Source organism: Aptenodytes patagonicus, chromosome 12 (genome assembly GCF_965638725.1).
Source record: "Aptenodytes patagonicus chromosome 12, bAptPat1.pri.cur, whole genome shotgun sequence".
NCBI classification, from domain to species: domain Eukaryota; kingdom Metazoa; phylum Chordata; class Aves; order Sphenisciformes; family Spheniscidae; genus Aptenodytes; species Aptenodytes patagonicus.
The window spans coordinates 10,823,724-10,850,050 of record NC_134960.1 but is presented as its reverse complement, the minus strand read 5'-3'; the positions used below and the strand labels follow the sequence as shown (position 1 = coordinate 10,850,050).

The following is a 26,327-nucleotide window of genomic DNA, read 5'->3' as shown; positions in this document are numbered from 1 at the left end:
TTATGATGGAGACACTTTACATGATTAGTTACTTTCTTTTTGTGATTTTTTTTTTTTTTTCTGTTCTACATCATATGAGTTTCATCAAATTGACCAAAATGACTCAGACAACTTCATGGTGCTCTTGAGTTAAGATGGAAATACTCTTCAGTGGCAGCTTACACCATATGTATCAGTTGTCCTCATAAGGATGATGCTTTTCCTATTAAAACAGATAAAATGCTATGTGACATCATCTGTATATTTATAGATCCAATTTACTTCAACTATTTGAATTACATGCATTATTTGGAGGATGGCTTTTTGGTTTTTTTTAACTGGCTATTTAATATGTCGCAGAAATTTCTCTTAAGAAAGTTAAAGTTCATATAGCTTGTGCTACGCAGGGACTGTCCTTCTTTCATTAGATGTTGAAGTAAACTTAGTCATCCTGAAGATTTTTAATTTTCTGGGCTTTAGGCCCCATAAATGCACAACTATGTTAGTTCAGTGCCCTTCACTGTAGTTCTTTAACCATCTTTGAAGTATCATTAGGAGATCTGGTCATGTGTTCATAATGTGGCAAATTGTTGCATTATATAATCTTTGTTTTGTTAAAACATGGATTTAGAGAAACAACATTTATTAAAAGAAATTGTTGGATTTGTGTTCCTAATTTTTGTTTTGTTTTGCTATGCCAGAGAAGTTAACTGGATTTTATTAAATATTTCTTCTGTCACTGCACTTCATAGGAGCTCTTCAGGCATCTCTTGAAATATTTAATCTCTCCTTCCCTTCAAGACAATATTTTCAGCAAACACTAATTCATCATTGAAATAAAGCACACTTCTGATTAGTATATTGTTATTTAGTACAGCTATTTATTAATAAATTTCTATACTTCCTTTGCATCTGCTTCTAATATCTACAGATATTTGTACGTTTCTATGATGTACCTCTACCTCATAATCAGATTCTCGTACTCTTACAAAGATGTAATGTATAAATGTCTTGGGGAAACAGGCACAGAAACATTTCTGTAGACATTTAACTAAGTTCTTGCTTTTTTACTTCTATCAATACTAACCTCATCGAAACCCGTGATGATATCTGACATCATCTGCTTTCTGGATATATACTTGGCCCTTTAAACCTCAGTTCTGCAAGTTGTTTGGTGTTTGTTCTCTGGTTTTTACTCTAAGCATAACAGCTTTTCATCCTGCAGCTTATAGATACGTTATGAAATAAGTGGAATTCTGAATTGCAAATTTTCATGTTTTCTTCACAGAGTTTTTGAAGATGTCAGCAGATATACCATTAAATATTAATATCAAGGAGCCCCGATGGGATCAAAGCACTTTTGTTGGACGAGCCAGTCACTTCTTTACTGTTACAGACCCCCGGAATATTTTGTTATCTGATGCCCAACTGGAAAATGCAAGAAAAATTGTGCATGATTACAGGTATGGCATTGATCGCTTTTACTGCTGGCCCAAAAAAGTCCATGTCAATGATAAGTACATGATTATATATTTAAAAGGAAATATTTAAAACACTGTTTTCATTGTATCACTCTTTCTTCTCATTTCAGAACTTGAAACACTTTTTTTTTTAAACAAATTTGCTAATGAATGGGGAAATTATGTCATCTGAGAACCCCTATTAAGTACTCTGAAATACAGAAGTGTCTAATTCTGAAAACAGTTAATGTGACAACAGAGTTTAAAACTTCCTCTTATGTGTTATATTGTTTGAAGCAAGTAGTTTCTTAAATACTTGCAAAGTAAATTTTCAAAGTTTCACACTAATGACTGCAGAGATTTTAGCTCTACATTTTAGCTCTAAAATCTATTACAGGTTTGAGTAAATAGAAATTTGGTGCTGGATATATCAACTCAGCCAACATAACCACTGCTGGGGGTTTTGCTGCTGTTTATTTCACCAGTCCATTTAAAAGCTGAGGATCTACAAGCTAACTATGAGGCTAGATTAACTTAGCATGAACATCGCAAAATCCTCTGATGCCACACTTGTCACTGGAGGTTGCAGCATTTTATAACAGTTGTGCTTTTTGCTGTTGTCTTGTCTTGTTTTTTAACTTGTCCCAAGACAAGGTATCGTGGCACCTGGCTTGACAGAAGATGACTTGTGGAGAGCGAAATACATCTATGATTCAGCCTTTCATCCAGACACTGGTGAAAAGATGGTCTTGATTGGCCGAATGTCAGCTCAGGTACCCATGAACATGACTATCACAGGTTGTATGATGACCTTTTATAGGTAAGTGATGGCAATATAACACATAAAACATTTGCCTACAAATTAGATAAGTGAAAATCAATGTTATTGTCAAAAGAGCATTTTAGAAGATTTATAATAAATACTTTAAAACGTAAAATTTTGCTTCCTTTTCTCTTCTCTCTCTGCATTCCCTCACACTGATTAATGGTTTCCTTTAGAAGTAGTTGTGAGATAAGCCCTTAGCCCCTCTCCTTCACCATCCCACTTTTCCTCAAACTGGGAAATGAGTGTTCCAAAATCCCATCCTTGTAGGGGAGTTGTATGGAGGACAAAGAGGAGGAGATACCTGGGAATTTCTAACCTTAGAGATCTGGCATGTAGGATGTTCTGTCTGCCAAGTGAGTACTCGGTATGCTTCGGTCCATCAGTCATCAAGTTTTTCCAGCTCCTGTTTGATCCTTCCATTTCCTCAATAGTTCTTGAATCACCAATACAGTGAAGTCCACAGCAGAAGCCAGTGTTGTCTGCTAGTAGACTCCATGTTAGAAATACTTTTGTGACACAGTGCTTTGTTAGCAAGGACTGCTGGGAGGTTCAGAGGAAATAACAATAGTGGTTTTGATGCTGAGATTTTACAAGTTCTTGACTCACATTCCAGAAAGGCACAGCCATTTTGAATGGTGCATATATACGTGTGTGTTTAAAAAGCAGTCGAGAATATGAATAAAACCGTCAGTACAGCTGCCCATTCACTAGCACTGCTTCCTCTTAACTGGTTATTCTTTTATGCATGTTCTGTTATTATCTATAATACTTACAGCAGCTATAAACCTTTTCTTTGCATTATTGGTAGAGTCACTCAGATTCAAAACTGGGTGGTTTATTAGCCGGGAAGACATTGGTTTCTTTGGACCAAACCCTCAGGAGTGCAAACAGGATTGTGTAGAAGTCCTGGGATGATGCAGTGTAGCGTCCATCTTACTGCACGTCACTGGAAGAAGCAAATTCCTTGTTATATCTGTGAGAGCTCTTGGGCGTGCAGTAAGGCAACGTGAGTCATGCCTGAACTTCACAGCAAGCCTAACATCCTCTACATAGCAGTAGCAAGGAAACAGGAAAAGATGGGTTGGGAAAGAGTTGCACATGCACAGGAAGAAAGGAGGAAGAACAGTAGTAGTGACAGAAAAAATCTAGCTAGTTTATCACTGTTACTTTGGCATCTCATTCAGATACTGGAAACCAGAGAGAATGAGAATACACTTTCAAATCTCCTGAATCTTTCAATTTTTTGCAATTTAAATAAATTACATATCTTCCCATTTCAGAACCAAAGCCTCATGATAGACACACACCTTCTACTCTAGCGTCTCCTCTTTGCTTTCCTGCCTGTTACAGAATAATTGGTACAATTATGCTTTTTCTTTAGCACTCTTGATTTCCATATCAGCCCTCCAATGAGAACCACATTCCTGTTACCATTACTGCCTGTGTTGTTAAATAATTTAATTAAGCATAAGCTTTAAAGTCCTATGAAAAGTTATTATTTTAATGGTCAGGAAATAGTTTTCAGTAGCAACTGTTATTTTTGGTGGCCTGACTGAAATTCTGGTGGAGCAGAATCTTCAGTGGTTTCTCCACTGGGGGCAGAGTTTGTGGTCTGAGTACACAAAGAAACGCTTTTCCCCTGGTATACTCTCCTAGCCTCCAACTATTTGTGGATCAGGAACTTCCTGATCCAGAGGTCCTTAGTGGATTTCTTTTTCACAAGTTTGTCCCGTTGTTTAAGTATACTACTGGTTTGAGAGCAAAAGCATTCATCCCTCCACAAGACAGCCCCGTACATTGTGAAATAAATTGACTGTCACTTTTGTTACTTATCAGCATAACTATTTGTAAAATGATTATATCTGTAGTTTAACAGGGACCGCATTACTTGTTAAATGGGGACTCTTTGACTTTTTTCCACTGCCCCCTCCACTCGTGCTCACAAGTTAGCACCTTTTTGTCCTAAGACATCTGCATACTGGCACTGACATAATTTATGAGGATTCCTTGGAGCTCTTTTTTTTTTTTTTTTTTTTGATGACTGGTCATCTGGTTCATGCTGTACTGAACCAGATTAATTCTGTGCTGTACCTGTGCTTCTTAAATGTGCAGATATTTTCATGAAAATAAATTTTTCATTTTGGAGTTAAGTGTCTTTTTATCTGGTTCTACATGCGACTGAATGTTTTAATGTCACGGGGATTTATTAAAACAATGGCATCGTATTAGCTTTTTGAAGACTGAGAAGATAAAGCCTGTCTCCTAAAAGCCACTTCTCAGTCACTTATGGAGCTTCCTAAGAGAACTAGCAGACTGTAAAGGAATAATAACCCTGGAAAAGTATTCTAGAAATTAGAGAGTTTCATATTTCTCTGTGTGTTTTTTATAGAGAGGTTTGCTATAATGCTTTTGTTACTACAACAAACCTTTGTCCCAAGTGAACCTTGCTGTTTAATTACAATGCTTTTAAATTCCATTCTTAGAAGTGGCATGTATTTTCATTATTAAGATGGTATCTCATTGACTGTATTGTTTCACTCAGATAAACAAGAACCTCTGCATGATTACTGCTTGCACTTGCTTTTCTTGATTTGCTGTCATTTTTCTGTGCTGTTGATTCAGCTGTATTTTTAATAATAATAATTGTTTCTCTTTCCAAGAACGACACCAGCGGTGGTTTTCTGGCAGTGGATTAACCAGTCCTTCAATGCTATAGTAAATTACACGAACAGGAGCGGTGATGCCCCAATTACTGTCAGGTCAGACACTGAACCAGATACTTCTGATGTGTTTATAAATTGCTCTCTGATGTACTGGAACATGGTTGGGCTTTAAAGTTTGAGGTGACAGAGGGATAAGTTTTTTCATCTATGCTTATTATTAACTTGATATGCACAGATGAGAAGTCTGAGAATGATGGAGGCGAGAACTCCGTTTCTGCCATTAAAGATAAGCCTAAGCACCTTGATCAGAAGCACTTAACAGCGTAGGATTTAATAGGAGTCTGTGTTGCATTGCGCAGTCAGCCATTTGAAAGTGCCTCATCAGTTTGGTGTTATACCAGGATATTTCTTTGTGTGGACCTTCAGGTGTCTCTCCGCGTCATCTTCTCAGTGCCCTGCAGTATAGCACACACCACACTGTGTGCTTACTTACAAAAAGAGGACCCTTCAGGGAACTGGTCTGCACAGTACTAGTGTCTACTTGAAGGCAAAGAGAGAGACTAAATAGATGTGGAAAGCTAGAAATCATGAACAGGAGACTGGAATTGCAGTGCTTGACTTCCTGGTTTTGAGGCTGACTTGCTTATCGATGTCCGTGAGAAAGCAGTGGATTCAAGGATATACAGACACCTCCTAGCTGGGAAGTATGTAAAGAATGTTTTAGGGCAGATTGGCTTGGGTTTGGGTGTTTGCAGCATAGCTGGTCTACGTGTATGGGTTTCAGTACAGTTGATTTTAATTACTATTGTAGCCATGGCCTTAGAAATCCAAACTGATTTTATCAGTTTAAGCAATTAGGAAGTTAAATGCAGAATTAAATCCTTCAAGGTGTTCATTCAGGCACATGAGAAAATGCTGAACAGATAGCAATGCAGAACCAGCAGAACCTGATTCAATGTTAAAATGTTGCTTGCGTGTGATTTTTACTGCTAGTGAAAGGGAAGTGTTTAATTTAGTGTCCCATTTGACTCTTCCATCTACATCATATTGCAGTGTCACAGAAAGGTCTACTTCTTAACTTTTGGGGGGGCATAACTACATGTGTAAAATGTAATTATTTTTACAAGTGACATAAATATAGTTGTTGTGCATGTGCAAACACTTTTATTTTTGTTTTAGCCAGCTGGGAACAGCCTATGTTTCTGCTACCACAGGTGCTGTTGCAACAGCTTTAGGACTTAATGCACTGACAAAGGTATTGCTGCTATTTTTTTTCCATTCTTAACTAGACTTCGGTGTTCTGTGAGATGCTAACGGCTCATTTCTCCTCTGTGTATCTGTGTCATGTTATGCACAGCTCCCAGTATGGAGTTGTAATGGCCATTGGCAGCTCCCTTCTTTAGATCCCAACCTTATTTTTGCCCCATGTAGATGGTTTTATATGTATTTCAAACTGCCTCTCCTCCTTACATGTATATGAAACAGCCTTGTGTTTTGTTAATACACACTGTATCTAATAAGGTACCTTTTTTGCAGTTTCTTTTTTACATGTCAAAGTATCTAACAGCATTTGAAAGTTAATTGGAGTGGATGTGTAATTACAACAGTGTGGACTCGTTATCCCATAAACTGTATAGGTGTGTTTTTAAGGAGCAGTATCACTTCTGCAAACGTGGACATCTACTCTAGACTGGCTGAAGAACTTGTAAAGAGGTGCCGCTCTTAAATGCAGAAAACTCAAATTCTTTAAACAAGTGCACAACACAATCAAGAAAAAAAGGTCCTTTACAAAAAAAAAACCCCACACCAGCAAAAAGCTATTTTGTACCCCTCTGCTTATGCTTCAATGTACGGGGAGTGATATAGCATTGACAAGTTATTTGAGAGACTATTCTAAGCAGCGTAATTCAGATTACACAAGACATTGACTGGATGAATAGCCTCCATAGTCAGTGTCCTTAGATGCAAAGCAGCTGGTATGGATGTTGCTGGTTGTGACCTTGTCAGCAGAAACAGTAAAGTTAAGGTCTATTTAGTGTTGCCGTTGGGCTGACAGGCATGCTCAGAAGCTGGCACTTCTCTGCAGTGGTGCTACTAAATTAAGATTGGTTTTGCCAGTCTGCTGCCACTGCGAGAGAAGTATTTATGACTTACGTCTTGTTTGTTTGTTGTTTTACCTCTGCCCTACCAGTGAGTTTGCACTGAATTTTAATTTAAAGGAACTAAGTCTGGTCTGTCATTAGCGCATGAAGCATTTTAATATGACCTTTGGGAAAGAAAATGATTATGTAATTATTTTTCTTTTTTTTCCTTTTCTTTTTTCTTTTCCTCTGTGTTTTTTACAGCATGTCTCACCTCTTATAGGACGGTTTGTTCCTTTTGCTGCTGTTGCTGCTGCTAACTGCATTAATATTCCACTAATGAGACAAAGGTAGGAAAAAGAACAAAGATCACTCATTCTAGAAGAAAGGATGTTATTGAGTTTTTAGATCAGCAAGTTACTAAATAAAGCACGTTATATACCTTTAGCTTGTTTCAGAACCTTGCAAAAACCTCATGCATGATCTTGTTTTGATTGATTGTGACAGATGTAAAATAGAACATCCTCATTCTCTTCAGATAAATATCCACAGAGTTCTTCAGTCTTAGATCTCAGAAACCAAGTACCAGTCCTTCAAAACTTGATCACATGGAGCCTTTAAATACAAACTCCACTTTGGAAAAATACAGTCATTTCAGAAATGGTGCTTCAAATCCCACATGCAGAAGTTAGTCATAAAAGTCAGGCTCTGCAGTTTTAATTATCTGAGATTACAAAAATACGCACTTTCTCAGAAACAAAATTTCATATGTATTCTGATTTGACTAGGACTAAGGATAGAAGTGGGGAAAAACAAATGAAAAGCATCCTCTTATAAACACAAGGTTATGGGCAGAAAAGGGAATATTTAAAGTTTGTATTTACAATGAAATTCAATCCATGGTAGTATTTTATCTCTTATAAAAGATGAGGAGAAGAATAAAGGCAGTCCTCAGTATATCTGCCCTTCTGTCTGCTTCTCACTCCCCTAGGAGTTCTCCCCAGAATGTGTTTAATGCCTAACCCTGCACTTGAGCCAAAGATCTAATAGAGAATAATACAGTTACAGAATGTAGTTTGTTTTGTGCATCCTTTTATGCTTTCAAATATGTTCTTAGTGGTTTAAAGGAAAACTCAGACTAGAATGCCAGAGGGGAATTTTCACAGACTTCTGTTTTAGTTTGGTGAAACTAATCTTCCTGTATTCCGTGTTGTCTATCAGAAAGGACACACTACTTCCAGAGCAGTCCAGAACATTCTGCTTTTCTGAATTGCTTTTTGAAGGAGCCTCTTCCTTCTGTGGCCTACAGAAATGATACATCTCCTTTCTTTCCCCTTGGAATGCACATGACCAGGCTCAAGTGGCAGATTGCTGTTACAAATATTCAGTTGTTTACTTTTCAACATATTTTTCCCCAGACCTTTCTCTGCCTTTTGAAATTGTTGTGCCAAAGACTGTTACAAACAGGCTAACTTGGAAAATAAAATAAACCCCATAATTCTTATACTTGACAATTTTAAGGGGACAACGATAAGGTGACAAAAAAGGTGAATAAATGCATGTCAGTCACTGCTTTATTTTCACCCCTCATTCAACAGGGAACTCAAGTTTGGAATCCCTGTCACGGATGAGAATGGAAACAGACTGGGTGAATCAACAAAAGCAGCTCAGCAGGCAATTACCCAGGTGGTTATATCAAGGATTCTTATGGCTGCTCCTGGCATGGGTAAGAATAACTGCAGTCATGTGCAGCTCCTGATTATCAGTTCCTAATGTGAGAGAGAGCTTAAATTCTGTATAAGTGATTTTTCTCAGAGGCCAAATTACCTTACAGTTATGCAGGCAGTATTTACATTTCTATTAAGAAGTTCCACAAAGAAATGTACATTTCTTACTGTGACAACATCCAGTGTGTTACACTGAAGTGCAGCTGGAAAGCTCCTGGGGTGCTTCTGCAGAAAAGATACAGATAGCAAAGGAATGGTAGCAAATTCTGCTTGAATGGAATTAGTTTAGTGAAGAGTAGGTGCTTCGACCAGCGCCAAGTTTCTGAGCTCGGGTTTAGTTATGCGTGAAATTCGAAGTTTTGCTTATTGGGAGAATTTACCTCTGTAAATACCAATCCAGTATCTTGAATTGGCAATTTGAAATGAAAGCTCAGTTAATGACAAAAGGCTGTGGAAATTGTGTTACGGTATTAGTTCATCTTAACAGAAAATGAAAACCAAGTGCCTTTTTTTCCAAGGTTAATGCTTTTTTTTTCCTCATTTGCAGCAATTCCTCCCTTCATAATGAATACATTGGAAAAGAGAGCCTTTCTGAAGGTTAGTCTTAGATAATCTACATATATGTATTTCATATCCTAAGTTGGTATTTTCATGAATTTAAAATGCTTTCTGAGTCTTCATATTTGCCTCCCAAATGTACCTCCGCTCTGGGGGGACATCACTGTAGAGCTTGCTTTACAGCTGTCACTTTCTTTATGCCCTTCTTAGAGATAGCTTAGCTCTTTTTATCACAGTGTAAAATAACATTAAGAAAATATGAACTTTTTTGTTATTTTTATAATTGTTCTTAAAATGCAGAGTTCGTCCTAGTAAATAAACCTTCCTTGTACCAAGATGTGGAATACGGTTTATCAGAAAAATATTTTAAAATTTTATGCTTTTTTCTCAGGATATCAATAAGGAGGCTTTGCTTAGCTGCTGTAGTAGCAATTTGACTTTGGAAACAACAACGATGATAAAAATCTCTTTTGAAAACGATCCTTTAAAATTTACTGGATGAGCAAGTGCAGGGTAGGCATAGAATGGGCAAGCTTCATCAAAGATTACATATTTCCTATATTCTGTTTATGCTAATGTAGTGTGAAGTCAAACACCTGGTGTTAGTAAATATATAAACTAAATCAACATTCTGCAGTGTGTGTGCATGAGAGGGTAAAGAAATAATGAAATTAATTATAGGGTTGTCTAACACAAGAGAAATAGTATTTGGATGAGGAACTCTTAATTCTTTACCAGTAAAGGGAGTTTCATCTTCACCAGCTGATATCACGGATTTACTTACTTGCGTAGCTCCAGGCAAAGTCTCTGCCTGTGAAATCCCCCTGTGAAAGCTGGGAACAATTGTCTCCTTCCTGTTAGAAAAAGTTAGGAAAAGAAAGCGTGGTCTGAGTTTCCAGACCCTCCCTTGGAAAAGTGATTTGGGTGGGGACTGGGAGTACAAGCAGGGGAAGTTGCCTGGTTTTGTTTGTCTAAGATAAAGCTTTCTAAAATATTTAAATTGTATTTCTTATTATTTCTGCCCTTCATTTTTCTGGTGCAGAGTTAGATTACCCAGTTACATACACCATTTGAAAGTGCTTCTGTATATCTAAATGAGGCATTGGGAAGAGGTCCCAAGCGTGTCTTCCAATTTAAAACTTTTTTGCCCTGAAGTGCCTTGATTTTTTTTCCCCCCTTGTTAACAGAAAACACTATTGCTCAGAAGGTAAAAACAGGAAGTGTGGTGTTTGAGTTTTAGCGTGAAAGTCTGTGTGTGCTGCTTATATCTCCTGAAAGAAGTGAGAGTGCAGTGCATCCAAATACACCATTCGTCTGCAGCACAAAGCCCTATACTGATTTGGCTAATTTGTAATTGGTGATTTCTTTTGACCCATACCCTGTTTGCCCAGTAGCTTTAAGCAGCTTGTGATACTGTTACATTCTTGAGAATGTATTAGCTGGAACACTAACCCGTGTTTAAAAAAAGAAAAAACTCATAAATTTAGAGCAAAGATTATTTTATATGTATTTGACATGGGAGAAATGTCACAAATGCTATCAACTCAACTGGCAAATGCATGACATTTGTGAAGAAGTTGCAACAATTCTCAGGGTTTGGAGACAAATGTCTATTGTTTTTGTGTGGTATAATCAATATAAGGGTGTTGTGAATTTTTCAGATCAGCAAAAATGAGCGATTTCTTCAGTGACTACTCAGTGGTCTTTGGTACCATCATGACCGTTTATGCTCACCTGTTCCTCCCCCTCAGCCTCAAAGACTGTGAGTTCAGGTGAAACATTGCTCTGCAGGTAGTCAGCAGTAACACGTTGTAGAGATTAGTATTAAAACCATTAAGGAATGAGCTGCATTTTTAACAAGCAGCCTCTGCATGTTCTCTTGGAGGTTTCAGAAGCACCATTGCGTTTGCAGTACTCCCAACACCATCCACACAACGCTTTACTAACTCATTTTCCTTAGCCTTTGCTTTTGTACACCAGCACTCTTGAAAATAATTCTTGTATGCTTGCCAAAGCCTATTAAGCAACACACAAGGCCAGAAAACAGTCAAATGGTTGTGAAATAATGAAGAAAACAGAATGATGTTCTGCAGTAAGATAAAGAAATGCTTCTGGAATGCTGGTCTCAGTGATAGCGGGCTATCATCCTCTGGTATTTGAAATGAGATGTAGGTTATATAGCGCTATTCATCCCCCATATTCTGACATTGGTTTGCACGAGGACATTTTGGTGGTAACATTACTATGAATAAACAATATTCCCAACAGTTATTGCTAGAAAATGACTCAAGCACATACTTACTGCTTCAAAAAGTATCTAATTATTTCTTGAATTGAAAAAATATTTTTTTATATATACGTGCTTTTGCTATAGGTTTCAGCAGTGTCTTTGGCTGCCTTTTATGCGATTATGCAGTGTAGTAGTTCTTGACTAGGCTGTATAATGTCCATGTTCATTATCCCTACTGACATACTCTTGACTAGCTTTGTGCAGAGCCAAGTTACCTTATCCACTGCAGCAGGAGGATCCATGAACAACCTTGCCCTGAGGCACAGCGTTTATAGATTTATTTTAGTTACACGTAACCTTTCTCCTAAGGAAAGAAATTGTTTTTTCCATAGAAACTTCTGCAAATTCCAATCGACGCTGAAGTTTTAATTTATATTACTACTCTTACAGCTTCGGCTACTGTTTCTCTCCTATTCTGCATACTGTATCAACATTCAAGTTGATTCCAGAAATTTCCTCATATATCCTTAAAACAAGCTCCTTGGGGTCTCTTAGTCTGCAACTAAAATATGTATTCAAAACTGCTACAAAACTGGAACAGAGAGCCTTTTTTTTTTAAGCATCATTCTTGAATGTCTTATGCCTTCGAGTCCTCCATGCATTCCTAATTTAACTGTCGTTTCATTTATTCATTTATTCGAAAACAGGCATAGCTAGCCTGGGAGAGCTGACAGATTTTGAGATCCAACAATGAAAGGAAGCCGTTAGAAAAAAGCTGATTCTCCTTATGGCTTTTGTTTGCTTAATTAGCATTTTTCCATTTTCTCTGTTTGCACTAACCACTAAAGATGCCGTAAAGACATCTGGAAATTAAATCTTAATTCATCGGGACCTGCCTTCTTCCGGAGTTAAATGATAGTTCTCTAACACAGTAAATTCTTCTGCTGTCTTGTACTTCTCCTTTTTATCTCTTTGTAGGGATGTACAGCCTGCATTTGAGTTTTGTTTTATTGTTCTACATTGTTCTCTGGGCAACTCCAATTCTTAATATTGACCTCCCAGTGTTAGTTTTACTTCGCCATCTTTCCTGATTAGTGCAGCCTGGTAACGTTCTTGAAAAATAAAGGCTGGAACTCGGATCAAGTACCTTGGCAAAAAATGTTCCGCCACGTGAAACAGATGTTTATATCGTCTGTACTAGTAGACACGTCTCTCTCTCAGATTAATGACCAACTCTGACAAAAAGGCATGAAACCATCTGTTACTCTCATGACACCCTCCAACAGTCTTTTCCGTTATAAAATCATATTTGGGGCTTTTCTGTTACGTATCTCGGGTCTCACTCTCGCACTGCAATGTGTAGCATCCCTCTCCCTTAATTCTCCTCAGAGACTGAAGTCATTTGCAGTACAGAGTTTGACTTGCGTTCCAAAATATGTATAGTATTTACCAATGCCACAGTCCTACATCCCTTCCACTGTCAGTCACACACCATCTCTTGTCATGAACTCTCCGGTGTATAAAATGTAAAGCGTTTTGAGTGAGTTTATCTCAGCCGAGAGTCAAATGAAGGTGTGTTTAGTGGAATGCCAGAACAGCGGAGCACTGCTGTATTCACTCTTGATCCTTCTTGCTATTGCTGTCTTTTTCCATTTGTTATCTATTGTTGCAGGTTATTGCTGAATTGCACAGTTCTTCCTGCACTCATTTCTGGATTACAGATTGACTGGGGTGGGGGGGGGGAAGAAGCAATCTTCTACATCATTTCTTCTCCCTCAGGCTCTGGAAAAACTTAATCCACACACAGGCCCGTTTTCTATGTCTCTTATGCTTCTGTGACCTTCCTTAGCACCAAGCTTTGTCCTACTAAGCTTTCTACGTTCCTTTTTTCTATTTCTACTCTCAAATAGTGCCCATCTTTTGTTCACCAGTTTCCCCTCTAACTCCTACATCTTGAGAAATGCTTCTTGCAGGAAAAAAAAAAAAATCATCTTTGTTGAAAACATCATCCACTGTAACGTGATTTTTAACTCATTAGCTGTTTTGTTTTAAAATCAACTTCCTGTTATCATAGCAGTTGTGTATGTCCTACTTACTGGAGACACCGATTTTATTTTAGCAATAGAAGGCCATTGCAGCGGTGTTGTTTAAACAGGTCTGGTTTTATTTCATTAGCAATTAATTTCAACTAAAATTCTAACATGGGGGGCAGTAGATTCCTAAATCACTTAAAGGCCTACAAGAAAATGATCACATTTCTTGGCATATGTTCAAGTTCTGCAAAAGTTATAGTAATGAGGAATATGCTAAAAATGCATCCATAGGTTGTGTTGCTTTCTCAGCCTTGTTTCCCCAATTCTTCTACCCTTTTTTCCTTTAATAAAAGGTGAACTCTTGCAGAACTGGAATGTGCCAGACCGTGCTACAGGGGCAAGTTCCTACACATCAAAGCAAATCATAAGACAGGAGAAAGGGCTGAGAGGCAGACTTACATTTTTCCTTGACACCTCCCTTCTTTATGGTTGGTGGCTGCAGTTGCTGTTGCTCACAAAGTAAATCTCCAGTTGCAAGTTAAAACCATTTGATGTCACTGAAGAGATAGGAGCTGTAACCAGACCTAGCTCTTCTTAGGGATGCCTGGGCAGAATTCACTGTGCCCTTAGGAGGTGTGGCAGCACCTCGCACCTGCAGCACCACTCCAAACATCAGCTGTGTTGCTAGCTACTGGGGGCTTGTGTGACTCAGTGGCCCATGTACTCGGGACCAGGTCATAAGTAAAACAGTCAACCACCTATTGTAGTTTCTAAGGGACAGTTACTCAGGATAACAGTGTACGTTGATATCACTGGGAATCTTCTTTTTACTTTTCAAAGGGATGGGGCTCTCAAGTTGGAGCTCAGCTTTAAGGTATGCTGGTAATTGTTTTGCCTTCATCATGTCCAAGCATCTTTTAGCTGCAGTCTGTCTCTTACAATACAAGAATTCCAGGAAGGTGGGAAGAGAGGGGAGAAAAGATACCATACTCACTGTGTGCGGTTTATTTTTAACAGAGATTCCCTTGGATGAGTGCTCCCATTCAAGTTGGATTAGTCGGATTCTGGTAAGTGATTTCTTTGGGTTGTGTCTGCTATTTTAAGAGATACTTGTAGGTTTTTTTGAGGAAGTAGCAATATTTGCGCTTTGTTTAAAGAAAAAAGTTGAGAGAGTTAGTGAGGCTACAGCAATTACTTCACTTCCATATCTGTAACTGATAATACCATATTAAAAAAAAGCCGTTAGTAATGAAGAAGCTGCCAAGAAAAGCAGAGGGAGGGAGAAAGAAAGGGAGTGGCAAAAAAGGCATGTAGCAGCTCGATTACAAAAGACGCTTTGGCTGCTACCTCCATAAACAATAATTGGAATCTAGTCCTGTAGGTTGATGAATTCTTGGAACATTTGGTTAATGGAGAGTTTCATTTGCTGTTGTCTAGCATTTTATGTTGCCATGCACACCAATGCAAAACACTGAAAGGACATCAAATGATAATTTTATACACATTTGTAAGCATGGTATTGATGCATTTAGTACTACATAGTAGGTAAATAATTTCATAAGGTATAATGCAGTGAGAAATAAAGGTTACATAGCACTTCATGGAGCTTTACCTCACTGTATACAAAAAAAAGCTTTCTGCCTAGAAGACCGTGCGTAAGGGTTTTGAATTTTCTTTTAGCACCCTAAATACTGTAAACCCTTTTTTGTCTCCTCTAGTCTTGTGTTTGCAACACCCCTGTGTTGTGCACTGTTTCCTCAAAAAAGGTACGTATTCCTGTTACATTATTCTTATTTTAATGTTACACTCCCAGATGCATGCAAGGTACTGCAACAAGACAGAAACAAGTGGTCATTGCCTCCTAGAGCATACAGTCTTAATTCCCATATAACAAGTGTGATAAACACGAGAATATTCATAAAAGTAATAACTATGTTACTCATCAATAATATATAATAGTTGGATTGGGCTCATTTGTTTACAAACTCCTAGCAGCTTGAGATGCAGCTGCATAGGGATAGTAAACAAGAGGTTTGGGTGAGTAGTTTAACCATGCTCTTTCAAAGTGAGAAATTTGAGCTTGATAATAGAGTTGGGAATCACTGGAATGATTCATAAAAAAGGCAAATGTGGTCCAAACAATATATTCATGTCCAGTAAGGTTATGGCTTCATTAAATACAGTCAGAGCCCATTTTGTTTTCAGCTGGAAACTCCTCTGGTTATACAGAACAGCACTTGACTATACGTGCTTATTTGTAATTTGATTAATATTTTTCTAGAAAGAATTTTTTATCAATACACAAATAGCTCAGTACTGAAAACTGTCTTAGAAACGATATTCACTATAGCTGAAATCATAATGAAACCTGGGTGGGTTACCTACAAATAAACTTAGCTCAATTTGCAGTACATAGTATGAACAGGGTCTTAAATTCAACTAAGGTGTCCCTCCCATATCATTAGTGGTTGTCTAAACTTGACAAGCTGCCAAATGTAGCTTAAACAATGCAAGCTGGAGCTGAATCCATTAAAATACTGAGCAACTAAAGTAGCTTTTGACTTCCAGAAAGCAATACCTAATTCTCATCCGATGCAATTGTTTGAGTACAACAAAGCAGACACCATCTGTTTCCCTGCCTGGCATAGAGTAGAGAATTGTGGTAAGTGTCACTAGGCTGCCTGGAGACGACTTTACAAACTAGCACAGCAAGTGTGGTACAGTTCTTGATTTTAACCAGGGCTCTCCATTTCACGGGAAGATTAGACCTTAAACTGTATTTGAGAAATTGCAGCTGTTTAAATCTCCTGGCAGCTTAATTCACTTTACTGTGAGATTACTCTTACCAAAATAAACCTTTTATTCAACTAAATAAAATCAGGCAGTCAGTTAAATAGGCAAATACATTACATCTAATAAAAACACCTTTAGGAAGGTAGGTTTCTATTGCCAGCAACAACCTCAAGCAACTAGATAGATTCCTACCCTCATGGTAGTAGCAACAGCCATTTCTTGACTCTATAGACTGTCTTATTGCCTTTTAAGCAGGGATTCATTTGCCCCTGGCCTGTAAGCATGATTCCTTCATAAGAGGTTAAAAAAATATCTGAAAGTTCTTTTCACAATCCAGGAAGTTTAACCAGATGCATCGTCCATCTTATTTTACATTCAAGTGCTTGTTATATATAACCATTTTACTGTTTCTTTTGCTTAGTTCTATGTCTGTAACACGCTTGGAGCCAGAGTTGCAAGCCAAGATCCGAGAAAACAGCCCTGAACTAGAACGTGTATACTTTAATAAAGGATTATGATTCAAGGAAGGGAAAATATCTTTCAAAGGAGGATCTTGTGAACTTATTTTTGAATCATGTGCCAACATAGTTGAAGATGAGAACTCACTTTTAACTTGTCCTTTTGTTAAACAACTTTGATCAGCCGCATTATTTTATATTTAAAGATTCTCCTCATTGTAGTGTTTAAGTTACAAAAGGTCATTTTGTCCACTTTGGTATCAATTAAAAGTTTAACCATACATATCCAAAAATGTTTACATAAGCTCTCAAGCAGCTACAATAACAATAAACAAGCACACAAAGAAAAATAGATGCTATTATATTGGATTTGCCACCTCTTCCAGTAATAGCGGGGCAGGGATCTCTTTGTGAAAAGTCATAGAGCAACTGAACGAAGTTGCCACCCTCTGCCAGCAACAGGGCGGGTAGCTGAACGTGACAGAAGGTTGTGCAGGAAGGGCTTTTTACCAGGAGGTTGATTAGGTTGTAGGTTTTCCCTGTTGGCACAGAACCGTTTCTTTAAGGTAGATGTTGGAGGAGCCTGGTACTGTTCAGCAATGCAAGCTGCTTTCTTCCGCAGGTCTAGTTTTACCAGCATCATGTTGTTCTGCAGTTCTGCCAGTGTTTGGTCCTGAGAAAGGGAAGGCAATACATAACTCCCTGGTTACTATGAACTGAAGAGGATAAACTGCCTTTGCCAAAATTCACTAACTGGTATGCTAAATAAGGCCATGCATAAAAGCTTCTACTGTCAACAGCGTAGCAGTGCAGTAACAAAATAGGAACAGTAAGGCTGGGAAAAAGCTGAATCCATCCTGCTGCAAACATGCTGCCATAGCAACTGTGATAGAGTGAGGTGGATAAGGAAATGAGAACTCTGAATTCTCCTACTTTAAGTGCAGGCTGTCAGTTAACTGAACAGGAACAATGTGGGTCTCCTTTGGAGAGTTAAATATGCAGTCTGACTCAGCCATTGAAAAAATCAGCAATATAGCTCCCTTAATGTAATAGACAGTATGTGGCTAGAGAAAAAGTCATTTTTGTTTGCAGCTGCAAGAACCTAGGTTATTCTGCCGATTATGGCAAAGTGCATAGACTAAATGCCCCTGTGCAACCCACAACAAAACAGACATATTACCTGTCTAGCCAGAATGTCATCACACATACAGAGGGCTTCTCGAAGTTTCCCTGCACTTGTACTGTGGCAGCACGCCCTCTCTGCAGACTGAAGAGACTCCCCAAGTTTTTGTAATTCTGAACGCAGCAATCTGACATTCTACAAGAGAAAGAGATTTGATGCAACAGCTAGCTTTGACATTACTCTGCAAACAAAGCCACTCGAGGGTAATTCCGACATGCAGTACTGAGGGAGGATCCCTCACCATCTGAGTGAGGCACACTAGGATCACAGATACCACAACCTTCCATATCTCTAGTAAGGGTTTGTTTTCAACAGACCCATTTTCAATTTCAACTATTAGTTTAAAAACCTGGAAACAGCAGCTCCAAACACCGTTTAAACTGGCAACCACCTTGCCCTGCAAGTGTTCCTTTCCATAACAGAGATGGAGTTACCTTCTGTCCATCTTCCAGCTTCCTGTCTACATCCACAGTAATGGGTTTGGCAGAGGGAGGTGGCTCCAGTAATTTCTGGTACTTGCGCAGCTCTAGAAACAGACAAGAAGTAGTGGGCAACAGTACATTCATAAGCTTTCAGTTTTTCTGAAGTCAGGACTTCCCTTGAGACAAGCTGCCACAGGCAAGCTGAGAAAAGCTTTGAGTTTGTGTCGACAGGCACAAACATTCCAGGCTTCTCCCTTTCAGTTACGCAAAGGGACTTTAAAATTTGAACAGGGAGATGATCCTGCCCCAAAGTCCATTTTCATGTGAAAATGAAGTGAAACCCTGTCCATCCAGCACATTATTCCTATCATCTACAACTCAGAATAGTAGTTTCAGGATGTCTGAATCCAATGTACGCTACTGGAAAAAAGTATCTCTAACCCTTTACAAGGATTGCTTGGGCATAGTTCAGAACCAGCGCCGCGTCACTGCCTTACCTGCTGTTGCGGTATTTAACTCCATTTGACATTGCTCCAGTTTGGCTTTAGTATCTACCAGCTCCTGTTGCAGACTGCATGAGGTAGCCACTCGCTTTGATCGACGCAAGCTTTGCCCCGAGTCCTTTTGCTTGGTATCCAGGCTCTCCAATTTTTGTTTTGCCTCCTGCAGAGCAGCTTGGAGTTCCTCAATCTTCTCATCACGCTCCTTAGAAAGCAAGTTTGTTCAAATATTCAACAAGATTTTCTTAACACGGCTTTTATGAAGCTTTCAACGTCTTTCTTCCAGGAGACACTCTCAATCACACACTTCACATGTTGGACCCAGCCTTTGATGTCCTTCAAGTGAAAACAGTGAACCCATTTTCTGGGAGCCTAAACCACTTTTTTTACAGCCTCTAAAGACAAGGGATTTTTTGAGAGTTGGCATCTTCAGAGAGGTTTGCAACAAGTCCCAGAGGCCACTCAAATGCCATAGCATGAAAAATACAGACAGGCCCATACCCATCATCACAGCTAAGAGTAAGAAGAGAAATTCACAGAACTTGTGTTAATCTGAAGAGTGCAAAGCAAGCCACTGGCAGTAAGAGTAAGGAGGGAGAGAATCATGTTGAACAAGTAGGAGTCAGAATGGTTGCACATTAGCTTCCAGATTAAGGGCTGAAAATTAGAAAACCTAGTGAACTACATAAAGCAGTAGACAAGAAGCGAAAATTGTGGGTCAAGCTATCAAATAACATCACAAAAAATACCACAAAAAGCAAAATCTTTCCTTTCAGTTTGCATAAGTCACCTTCCTGGACTCAAGTACCCCGAGTCACCTCCCAAACCACTGCCACTTTCCTGATGTCATTTCATTGCCCTGAACAAACCTGGATCTCCTCCTGATAATAGTCGGTCAGCGACTCCTTCAGGTTATTCAGTTTATCCTCGTACAGTTCTTCCAGTAGCTCCTTCTGAGCATCCACATGTTGGCTACAAAGAGAGCAAACAACATGTCGGGGTCTGGCAGTTCGTGGTACTCTAGCTCACCCTGAACAAAGGGAGGGAGATCAGCATAAGCTGTACCTGCACCATTGCTCCTTCTGTTGCATGTGCTCCAGCATCTCATTGCAGATCTCCTCACGGAGGCGCATTTCTAGCTGCAGCTTCTCCTGCCGCTCTTGCACCAGCAGTTCTCGTGCAGCTTCCACTACACGCAACAAGTCCTGCAAGACGGACACAAACTCCATTGCCCACACTGCACAACAGAAATAAGACCTAGAGTAAACCTGCTGATCCCCTATCTGTAGGCAGGGGCGATCTAGGTTTAACGCCATTTGACATTGCTCCAGATTCTTTTAGTCACTTGTAAAGAGAAGTTGCTGGGCTTGCTCTTAATTCCTCTCCCATGAGGTGGCTTAAACACTGCACTCCAGATGGAGCTATCTCCAGAGCAGCTTCCCCTACTGTACTGCCCAGGGCTGCAGCTGCATTTGTTACCTTGACACATTACAACTCAAGTCTCTGTAGGTATGTGACTTCCATCTTGATCTTTCAGCTATTTCCAGCTGCCCGCTTTGAGTACCTAGGAAGTTTGATTATTTTTCCTCAATCTGTTTTGCCTGTTTTCTGATCTCTAGATATCCCTTACAGAGTAGGGATTATAGGTCTGCACCTGAGCTCTAACTGTCCCTATTCCACAGATGACAAAGTGTTTCCAAATTAAGCATGTGCTTCAGATTTAGACCAACTGTGGAATGTTTTCCTCATGGATTCCCAATTTCCTGGGTCCCATATCCTTCTGAGGTTTTCTGTCATCTCTTGGTACAGTGCTGAGCTCCAGCCCCACCTCCCAGGCCAAAGCTAACAGTCATGGTCTTGCCCCTCTATCCATAAAGGCTGTAAAACAAATCACAACCCACCTCCTTCTCATACATGGAGACATCTGCTTCATCCTCACTGTCTTCTGATTCCACTTCTTCCTTTGCCGCTGCCTCTGGACCCTGGCTGGTTCGCCTCTTGTGCTCTTTGATGATTGATTGTATGGACGGAAGTCCCAGCTTTGTGGGAGGCGCCTGAACAAGCTGAAGGAGAAAAGGCCATCATTACTAGTCCGCAAAGCCTGGAAGTTGCATAGTCTGTAAACACGGCACTTCTCTGCAACCTGTCAACCCTTTCAGTTTAGCAGAACCTGGAAATACTGTAAAGGTAAAATCCACTGGAGAAGCATAGGGAAGACTTGCAAGCATTCCCCCTGCCCTGTGATGGGAAGGGGCCCGTTCCCACAGAAGCAGGATGTATCCTGACCATGCCATGATCCCGGTGTGTGCTACTTACCTGGCTGGCAATGGCTGAGAACTTGGCTACATACAGAGTTTCATCATACGTAGATGCACACTGGTTAATGTTGACAATCATGCAAGAGCGCCCACGTCCAGTGAAAAAACCCTGGAACACACGGGTTAGCTTGCTGTCCCGGAAGGGAACCACAGTCTGCTTCAATCTGTGGGGAGAGACAAGAGTGAGCCCACGGGAAAGCAAAACAGCTTGCCCACACGCTCCCTATGGAGTTCTGGATACTCACTTGGACTGCTGGTTCTGGCGCAGGGCAGCAATGCAGCGACCCAGTGTGTGGAGGGAGGTATTGATGTTGTTTGCTTCTTTCATTCGGTCCCCACTTTTCTGGTCTTTGCAGCGCTCTGACCCCGCAAGGTCACACAGCGATAACCTGAAGAAAACGCAGGTGATATTCACATGACCTACTAGGTTTGTCCTGTTCTAGGCAGGTTTACAATTCAGACACCGTGCAATCACCTACCCTGCTCACCTTCCCAGCTTCCCCATAAGGGCACAGAAAGCTCTTTCGGGGTGTATGGGCTACTGCTGGACAGAAAGGCCTACCCTAAGTGTAGGGGTTATACAAGATAACACCAACATGAGCTTTGCGGTGTCAAGTTCAAAGATGCTTTGCCAGTCCTCGGGACAGCCGCTTCCCGGTACTGAGACAACCCATTTCCAGATAACTACATCCCAGGAACAGGCATCGGCAGCACTCGGATCAGCCCTGCTGCAAGGGCAGGGTTACTCACATTTACCTTCATTCAAAAAGCCCGAGAACCACCTCAAGTTGTACTTTGCAGTACTCCTCACAAACTCGTCAGTCAGTTCCAAGACTTAAGAGTGGGAACATTTACTCCTTCCAAGTACTTTCAACAAGACCTTCCTCAAGATACTTCCCATACCCCAGATCCACAACAAAAGAGACAGGAAAGTTGAATCCAGAGAGAACACCCCCAAATCCTAGAGAGCGTGAAACTTACTCGCTGATTTTTGGAACAGTTTCACTGCCACCTCTTTGCAAGTGCAGAATCCGAATGGAGAAGACACTGTGACTGTAAAGAAACATGCAGATATTTTAGGAGGGAAATGCAACCTTTAAAAGCCCCTCAGAATTGTACGTCTGCCTAAACAACCCCCCTCCCCCATCAGACCTGCGACTGGAGTTCTGGTTCATGTGGGTGCTAGCAAAACTCTGGTTTTTCCGACCCAGTTTCAGGAGCTTCCAGGCCTCATCAGCATCCCGGACATTGATCCAGTTCAGATCTGGAAAAGCAGGCACGCATCGGGCAAGGCAGTTAGGAGACTGGCAGAAAACTTAATTATCTCAGCCCCAACTTCACCATTGCATTTCCTTGACATTAACAAACTTAACATTCCTGTCATCCAGACATCTGAGACCTCTGAGAGGCCATAGAGGCCATCGTGCTCCCCAACACATCACTGCTAAGCCACCCACCCACTCAGTCCTCAAGTCTCCCTAGCAGGCCACTAAAAATATCTTTCAGGTAAATCTACCTTTCACGTAGGGGTTGCCAGTCTGGTCTTCACAGAGCCGCAGTGTCTGCCTCTTGCGGTTCTGGCCAGGTAAAGCAGGTTCTAACAAGTCATAGATTAACTCATTGTAAATCTCAAAGAAGGAGACCCAGATGGAGAACTGCACGTCTCCTTTGTTGGTGAGTGAAATGCGATCCAAGTCAGCCCAGCGAGGGCCCAGTTCTGGGGAAAAGATAAAGAAGGGGGAAAAAAAAGTAAAAAAATCAGGATTGCAGCTTTTCATGGGTCCAACCTGAATGATGTAGCTATAGACTGAGATACCTTTCTTCAACAGGAACACTACCCCGACTCAAATCTATTCTATATACCTCCTCCCATTTGGACCTACACTAATGCCTGTCCCCAGTCAGACAGCCTAAGAGCCCCTTCAACAGTATCCTCTTTTGTGTGTAAGGACTTTTTATACACTTGATCTTGACTCCAGAACTATAGGATATTTCAAACATGAACTCTTCCCAGTATAAGTGAAGTTTTAGTCCTTGTTACCTCAGTTGCTCCATGCTTCTGGATACCTAATGAACTAGTAGTTCCTAGGTTTGAAAGTCTGGGCACAAGTGCTCAGTGCAACATGTCACTTTAGCACCCTGCCTTCAGCTATCCCCGTTGCACAGCATTCAGCTGCTCAATAACCATATCCCTCGAATGAAGTAAGTGGGTATCAAGTAACTTTTCATTTCACAAGGCTTGAGTTATTATGCAGTGGTGAGTTCTTCATATGTTGGCAAGACATACGTACAAAGTTCTTCAGCCCCGACATCCTTATCTTTCAAAGGGAAAATTGTGAGACTGCACCACCTTTGCTCCCTTACCCACAACACAGCACCCAAATAGCCATCACCCTTTCTTCCCCCATCCTCCAACAACAAGCAGCAGATAGCAGACAATAGGCTTCCAGACATGCCTTCTGTCTGGCTGACGTCTGAATGGTTGGTGAGCTGGCTAGATGAAGAGAGGCCAGCAACTCCGCTGTCAAAACTGCCACTGGTGGTGGCCTGGAGCTGAGATTCAGCACTATGGCTCCTCTTCAGCGGCGTTAACAGCTCCTCCTGGAAGGAAACAAAGAACATGAGCATGTATGTAGTATGACACCATCCTTTCCCTATTAATAAACCTCCTAGAAGCCACATGCTTACCTCCAACAGACCCCCCTGCAGCATGGTCTGCTTCTTGGTCTCTTCCTGTCGCACCTGCCTGCTGTCCAGCCAGATCACCTCATTGGAGAGGGAAGGCTTCAGATCCATGGCTCGGTACAGCCTGTCCCCCACACTGTTGAAGATGACCGCTAAGGAGCGAGGCAGAATCCCCCCATCTTTGTTGCTGCCTGGAGCAAGAACAGCAGCAAGCTGAGGATTCACGTGTAGAAGCAGACAACCCCCCTCAACAGGCTACTAACACGTAGTGCTTTCCTTACCCTGAATAGTGTGAGTCTTCCCTGAATTGGTGATGCCATAGGTGTAAACCAGCCAGTTCTGCCCATTCAGTACATCCTTTACCACCTGCTTCATTGTCTCATCAAAGAACAATTTCTGCCCCACATCTGGTCCAAAGATCTGCAGACAAGACACATGAAAAATGGCCTCATGTAGATCTTTCCTATCTTTTGACTGCTGATGGTTGTTCAAGTGATATTGCGTAGTCCCTTGTTCCCTCCGCTAGCCCCACATCACGAGCAACAGACCCACCAGTAATTCCAGTCCAATCTGCCTACAAAAGCAAGCTGGTCACTCGTTTAATCCAGTAACATCTGATATCATTACAGCCTCTAGTGTGTTTAGAGCCTCGTGAACAAAACAAGAGTTTGGCATTTGCTGCCAAAGTTGTCAGGATCAGCTTAAAAAGAGAAAAACTAAGGAAACAGCAACAGAAACAAACTTAAGTAGAGAGGATTGTACGAGACTATGTAGTTCACGCAGTGCATTGGAATCAGCGTGTATTAGTAAGCCAGCTTTTCAAGCTGTAAGGCTGGTTTAAGCTTGAAAAACTTCCAGATGGATTGTTTGTCCCAGTTACCTACCTGGGTGAAAGAGAATCTATGTGCTGCTTGTCCCACTCCACGTTCTGTGATCCGCATGGTGAAGGAGTCCTTAGGGGCTTTTAGAAGAAGGGTCTCTGAATTCTCAATGCAGACACAGCCCTAAAGAACACATAAAGCCCCATCATCGGAATGGCTTCCAAGAAGCCCTAGCATAGACAGCAAAGGATAATAGCATCTCCCAGCAGGCACACAGGCATCCAGCTCAGAGACTACTTCATTCAGTGTCTCACCTGGTCTTCCCCTTTTTCCACTTCCATAGATTTCAGAGGTCGAACTCTCAGATACACCTTTAATTTTCCATTATTGTCTTCAGCTGCAGCCTACAGAAATCAGCACAGGTTAAACATGGTAGCCAGAGAGGCAGTACACAACCATCCATCAGAACACTAACAGGAACCAGAGCACGGAACACACGTGTGGCTACCCTGACTAGTGCTCAGTAACTAATGGACACTTCTCTGGTCCCAAAGCCCCCAGCAATACCAGAAGCTTTCTTAGGCATTTCCAGGCACACTAGCATTTCTTTTGTTTATCTAGCGAATCAGACCAACAACCTGAAGACCTGACAGCAAAACCAGCCCCCGGACCAAGCACCACACTAAGAGGCATCGTGTTAAGAGGCACTTACTGACTGTGCCCTTCATAGTACACTGCTCATAACAGGAACTGCTCCCCCCAGTGCAACGATTTTTTCTAGCCTCCTGTGAAGAGTCTCTTGGCTCCGCATTGCAACACCTTTGTGCAGAGACACCGCAGCCACAAGTCAAAACACTGCCCTGTTTGTGACAGAAGAGCTCCAACCTCACCTGCTGGGAGCCCTCCAGGTTTGGAGAGATAGCGGAGAACTCCGACAGCAGGTCCTTGCGCACATCGGCCCCAAACCCTGCTGCTGTGGATTCAAGAACAGGGGAAGCTCCAACATCCTCATCAGAGAACAGCCCCGGGGAGGCAAGTGCTTGCGCCATCACGGCTCCTGGAGAAAAAGGGGCACAGTGAGGATAGGGTGATGTTACAGCAGTCTTCTGGGAGTCCAAGCTTTGCTCCCCACGCATATACCCCACTACATGCAGTCTGCCACCGCTACCGGATCCATCCGTTCCCCACAAACACAGACTGCCACACGGAACCCTCCACACACACGCTGACACGCAGGATGCCGCTGCAAATGCACGCACACCCCCCACCACCACACAAGACCCCAAACACACCACCTACGCGCACCCCCACCACAGGGACCCCTCCACACGCACAGAGACCCCCGCGTAAGAGACCCCCACACACACACCCCCACCACCACGTGGGACCCAACAGACATAACACGTACACAGACCACCACGCAGGACCCCACGCACGCAAACCGCACCACGCAGGACCCCACACACGCAAACCGCACACAGAGCTCCACGCAGGCCGCCCCCCACAACACACGGACACCCCCAGAGACCGCCACACGGGGCCTACCCACGCAGGCGCGGACTGCCGCGCAGGCCTTCTCCGCACGCGCGC

General features: G+C 41.3%; 2 protein-coding genes across 9 annotated transcripts in view; one reads left to right on the top strand and one right to left on the bottom strand.

Moving 5' to 3' along the window:
- Positions 1-16,886, top strand: part of SFXN1 (sideroflexin 1) — a 29,497-nt gene extending 12,611 nt beyond the window's left edge. For all 8 annotated transcript variants that reach the window (XM_076350109.1, XM_076350110.1, XM_076350105.1 and 5 more), the window contains 10 exons: positions 1,268-1,442; positions 2,089-2,259; positions 4,926-5,024; positions 6,108-6,183; positions 7,274-7,359; positions 8,608-8,735; positions 9,284-9,333; positions 14,575-14,624; positions 15,276-15,323; positions 16,772-16,886. In XM_076350109.1, the coding sequence (XP_076206224.1) occupies positions 1,279-1,442; positions 2,089-2,259; positions 4,926-5,024; positions 6,108-6,183; positions 7,274-7,359; positions 8,608-8,735; positions 9,284-9,333; positions 14,575-14,624; positions 15,276-15,323; positions 16,772-16,868 (969 nt within the window). In that variant the 5' untranslated portion in view covers positions 1,268-1,278 and the 3' untranslated portion in view covers positions 16,869-16,886. The remainder of the gene's footprint in view (positions 1-1,267; positions 1,443-2,088; positions 2,260-4,925; positions 5,025-6,107; positions 6,184-7,273; positions 7,360-8,607; positions 8,736-9,283; positions 9,334-14,574; positions 14,625-15,275; positions 15,324-16,771) is intronic.
- On the bottom strand, positions 15,337-26,327 carry KIF20A (kinesin family member 20A). Its single transcript, XM_076350100.1, has 19 exons — positions 26,283-26,327; positions 25,628-25,794; positions 25,052-25,141; positions 24,801-24,920; positions 24,198-24,336; positions 23,920-24,107; positions 23,688-23,832; positions 22,748-22,948; positions 22,384-22,495; positions 22,213-22,284; positions 21,477-21,620; positions 21,230-21,395; positions 20,815-20,976; positions 19,979-20,118; positions 19,783-19,885; positions 18,911-19,118; positions 18,426-18,517; positions 17,989-18,126; positions 15,337-17,481 (listed from the first exon to the last, which is right to left on the bottom strand). Exons 2-19 carry the CDS (start codon positions 25,784-25,786, stop codon positions 17,227-17,229), a joined length of 2,634 nt encoding a protein of 877 aa, XP_076206215.1. The 5' UTR covers positions 25,787-25,794; positions 26,283-26,327; the 3' UTR covers positions 15,337-17,226.